General features: G+C 41.6%; 1 protein-coding gene across 2 annotated transcripts in view; it reads right to left on the bottom strand.

Annotated features, from left to right (window-relative positions):
- dock10 (dedicator of cytokinesis 10) overlaps nucleotides 1–5,000 on the bottom strand; it is a 104,796-nt gene that overhangs the window by 5,942 nt on the left and 93,854 nt on the right. For both annotated transcript variants that reach the window (XM_080844923.1, XM_080844922.1), the window contains 4 exons: nucleotides 4,906–5,000; nucleotides 4,354–4,564; nucleotides 3,781–3,971; nucleotides 1,837–1,937 (listed from right to left, as the gene is read on the bottom strand). The exon at nucleotides 4,906–5,000 is cut by the window's right edge and continues 52 nt beyond it. In XM_080844923.1, coding sequence (XP_080701049.1) covers nucleotides 1,837–1,937; nucleotides 3,781–3,971; nucleotides 4,354–4,564; nucleotides 4,906–5,000 — 598 coding nt within the window. The remainder of the gene's footprint in view (nucleotides 1–1,836; nucleotides 1,938–3,780; nucleotides 3,972–4,353; nucleotides 4,565–4,905) is intronic.

The following is a 5,000-nucleotide window of genomic DNA, read 5'->3' as shown; positions in this document are numbered from 1 at the left end:
TATCATGCTACATACACTACATGTAAGTATTTTTGGCTTATAATTAATTTAAAAATGACGACAGTCTTGTTTCGTGCTATATGGTAGCTTGCCAGCTATCATGCTACATACACTACATGTAAGTATTTTTGGCTTATAATTAATTTAAAAATGACGACAGTCTTGTTTCGTGCTCTACACAGTTGTATACATATATGGGCCATTCTACCGAATTGATGCAAAGTCATGTCGGATATATTTTGAATTTTTTTATGGTTAATTCCCAAAACTTTGTCCGTATGTATATTGTACCATATCTAAAGTACACATATCTAGTAAAAGAACAGTCAAGTTTTATATTGTATTTTCAGAATGTGTCGGAATGTTTTTCCTCTTCCAAAAATTGTCACTACCGAAACATCACATTTACTATAGTAAAAAAATATTATTATTGACCTGTTCAGATTGTGTTTCCTTCCCTTCTCTGAAGTGTATTTTTACAAATATTTCTTGAAGGTTTTCACAATGAAATCCATAGAAATGAATTTTTTACCAAATTTTCAAGTTCAATTTATCTGTTTCGGTAGTGACTGCACTGTTTCGGTAGTGACTGCACTGTTGGATGGATATTCATTTCTCTCCCAAAATCATCCAAAAGGTGCTCTGGGCCGCCCTTTAGTCCACACAACACATTTATTTAAAAAATATGGGATTGATCTACTTACCGTTTCATTTTGTCACTACCCAAAGCATCTGGTCACTACCATATGTTTCGGTAGTGACTGTTTCGGTAGTGACAATTCTAGCTAACTTTAAGCATAAATAAAGAATTCTAGCAAGCACACGGCTTTCAAACACATCTTTGAAGAGGTGAACACACATACAAACATAAGATTTTCCATGAAACCCCAAAAGGTTTACTTAATTGAAGAAAACATGCGTTTCGGTAGTGACAATTCTTAAGGTTACACGTTGATTTTCAGACTTTGGAACACATTTATATAAAAACTATGGGATTTAGCTACTTACCATTCAACCATGAGGGACAGAGATGCAGTGTCACTGCATGGTCAAAAATGCAGAGTCGTGGCTAAAACACAGGATCAGCCAATGGACTAAAACTCTTGTGTTTCGGTAGTGACATGAAAACTAGGGACATGATTTTTTGAGTATAGTAAATTGATTTAAAAATTAAACCCACAATAAATATAAATATTCCAAGTTCTGTTTCAACCCAATCATAAAGACCTTTGAAATTAAATCATTGAAAAAAATCTAAAAAAATTGAAAAGTGTTATTTAAAGGCATTAAAATTTAGATGTCAGGGTTGGGGACAGCTACTTCCCAATAGAAAGTACCCTATAAATGATGATTTTGTATATATTTAGCTTATCACTATCTCATGTAATGGATTGGGTTTATATAGACCATAACATTTTCTAATTAAATATCTATGCCTAAATACCTAATTGTTTTGTAAATAGTTTTTATTGTTGAGGGACTGCATATTACACGAATTCGGTAGAATGGCCCATATATTTGCAACCATGTTCTTCATTAGACTTTTTTTAAATCGCTAATTTCATAGCTCATACAGTCACGCATGACGTACCCGAAACCGAGTGGCGTCTCATTTCATAGGGGAAAGATCTCAGCCCTTGGCCCTTACACTTGCAAGTGCTAGGGTTAAGACTAAGACAAGACTAAGCAAAAGGGGCAAGGAGAAGAATCGAGATTCGGCCTAGGTGTAGGTGTGAGCGTGTACCTGAAGATCTCCTTCAGCAGTTTGACCTGGTTGTCTGGGTACTTCTAAGGGTTAGGGTTAGGGTTAGACTAGGTGTAGGTGTGAGCGTGTACCTGAAGATCTCCTTCAGCAGTTTGACCTGGTTGTCTGGGTACTTCTTGGCGTTCTTCTCCTCCAGGAAGGCTCGAGCGTACGCCATCGGCCCAGCGTTCACCTGGGGGCAAGCAGAGGACAAACTGAAGACCAATAGATACTTACGAATGGGCGAGTCTCTGGACAAACACGTGACAAACACGTAAAAGCAGATACCCAGTCTCATTATCAAGATAGCAAGATGTTAAAAAGGGCTTCAAAATGTCATACAAATTCACCTGGATTGTCACGCGCCTCCTGGAGCGGTTTGTCAATCTTTAGGAGCCCATGGAGGTCAGGCATGAAGCCTGTCTCAGATCTAGGCATCCTCATTATGCACCCTTATACTATATCAGATCTAGACATCCTCAGTAGGCACCCTAATAGTATATCAGATCTAGACATCCTCAGTAGGCACCCTAATAGTACATCAGGTAAAGGCATCCTCAGTAGGCACCCTTATAGTATATCAGATCTAGACATCCTCAGTAGGCACCCTAATAGTATATCAGATCTAGACATCCACAGTAGGCACCCTAATAGTATATCAGATCTAGACATCCTAGAACACGCATGGCACTTCAAAAAAGTCAATCTCTATTGCCGAACATAAAGTTCACTAACGCTGTGGGTTTGTGTTCATATGGGTTCAGTGATGCTGTGTGTTTGTGTTAATATGGGTTCAGTGATATCGTGGGTTTGTGTTAATATGGGTTCAGTGATATCGTGGGTTTGTGTTAATATGGGTTCAGTGATATCGTGGGTTTGTGTTAATATGGGTTCAGTGATATCGTGGGTTTGTGTTAATATGGGTTCAGTGATATCGTGGGTTTGTGTTAATATGGGTTCAGTGATATCGTGGGTTTGTGTTCATATGGGTTCAGTGATATCGTGGGTTTGTGTTCATATGGGTTCAGTGATGCTGTGTGTTTGTGTTAATATGGGTTCAGTGATGCTGTGTGTTTGTGTTAATATGGGTTCAGTGATGTAACGCATGGCACTTCATCAAAGCTGTTTCTGTTCTGCTGAACCGTAGCGTGGTCTGATCCTCTACTTAACGCTATGCGGTGACCTATCTCACAGTGATTGACATAAGGCTGCTGGGGTCACGGTGAGTATGAGGGGGTGGGACTAGTGGTAGGGTGGGTAGGTCTGGAGTAGGGTGATGTTGGTGTTAATGTAGGTGTAAGGTTCAATTATAAATACTTACACATACGCAAATCTATAGCGGTAACATGTAGATGATCCATTCATCCTATAACGCCAAAGATGCTGATTGAATTCATTGTGATGCTTGATTAAATCAAATCCCCCATACAGTCATGTGTAGATACAATCGCATGAACTGCTGGTGAGTCGTAACACACCATGAACAGCTTTATGAACACCCCCATGACATTTCATTGATATAACACACCATTAACCGTGCCTTGTGGATAGACAACACAACCCTTAATATCTGACATTACGGTTGAGAATACAACACCTATGAACAGGGCTTGGATTAGAGACAACACACCCATGAACCAAGGGCCTTGGGGAAGAGCCAAACACCGGAATGGTTTTAATTATAATAGTTTAATCAACTGGTATTGAGAAATGTTGATACTCAGTGGTTTAACCAAAACTTCAATCTCGGATAATTATTGATCCTTAATTTATTAATTTACTACCAATCTAAGCCTGTTATCTCAACTCAAACAGACTGATTCCCAAACAAAACCTCACGTTCTGCATATTGCTCATGAACACTCTCTACCAGTGTTAGTTACTATGTAATATATGTGTGTGATTGATGTGTGTGTGTGTGTGTGTGTATATATATGTGTGTGTGTGTGTGTGTGTGTGTGTGTGTGTGTGTGTGTGTGTGTGTGTGTGTGTGTGTGTGTGTGTGTGTGTGTGTGTGTGTGTGTGTGTGTGTGTACCTTGACGCTAACGCTGCCCTGTAGTTTGAGCTGCAGGCGGATCATGTCCACCTCGTCCATGCTGCAGAGCTGGTTGAGCTCGGAGACCTTGCGGGACATCTCGTCTATGGCCACCTCCAGGGGGTTCATCTCCGTGCTGCTCTGCTCCACCACCTGGATACGCTTCTTCAGGTACGGGAACGTGGAGCACGCTACGGACACACACACACACACACACACACACACACACACACACACACACACACACACACACACACACACACACACACACACTTAGAAGGGAACGTGGAGCTCAGGTGCACAGAGAGGAGTGACACTCAGAGGGGAACGTGGAGCTCACTAAGGGGGGACACGGAGGTGTGACACTCAGAGACACATGGGGCGACGTGACAGATAGACCGTAAATTAAGCCGAGGGGAATGTCAGCGACAGTCACTCACGACAGAGAAACAGCCATTTGCACCTGGACCTGCATTTATTAATTAAGAAGACGCTTTATCCAAAGTGTCTTACACTTAAGAACAGATATCCACACTGAAATGGTGGGATGCTGTTGTCACGGTGATGGCTTACTTGTGAGGATGGTGCGTCTCTTGCACTGTTCCTCCACGTCTCCGTGCTTCTTCCCCGACAGCGTGAAGGGCGTCTCGAACACGAAGCGGCTGATGTTGTGATGGCGCTCGAAGTCCGTCCTCTTCTCCTGCTGCTCCTTCTCGTCCAGGTAGGGCACCACGTACGTCACCTGGATGTAGGCGTACTTGGGGTCCAGGTCCTTAGGGTTCACCTGTGGCAGATATAACATGGGTTCATTAACGCTGTGGCTTTATGTTAATATGGGTTCACTGATGATGTGGGTTTGTGTTAATATGGGTTTACTGACACTGTGTATTTGTGTTAATATAACAAAGCAACTGAATTCCTGTATAGAAACAGATACAGATTAAATTACGGATATGCACACTTCCAATTCTAAAATATACTGTATGTTAAAATGGAGGGATTGTCATGACCTGGATGTGAATATAGAGACAGAGGTCCATGTTTTAAAGGCAGAAGTCGAGGCAGAAATAAAAGTGTGAGTTAGTAAAGTAAGTAAAAGGGGACAGGTGAGTTTGTGTGTCGGACCTTGTTTGAGTCCTGGATCATCTTGACGTTGTCGGCTCCGAACTTGTCCGAGTAGAGCTTGAGTAGTCTCTGGGAGATCTCCGACAGACCCGTGA

This window comes from Sprattus sprattus (genome assembly GCF_963457725.1).
Source record: "Sprattus sprattus genome assembly, chromosome: 9".
Classification (NCBI taxonomy): domain Eukaryota; kingdom Metazoa; phylum Chordata; class Actinopteri; order Clupeiformes; family Clupeidae; genus Sprattus; species Sprattus sprattus.
The sequence above is the reverse complement of the archived record's forward strand: the minus strand, read 5'-3'. Positions and strand labels throughout refer to the sequence as shown.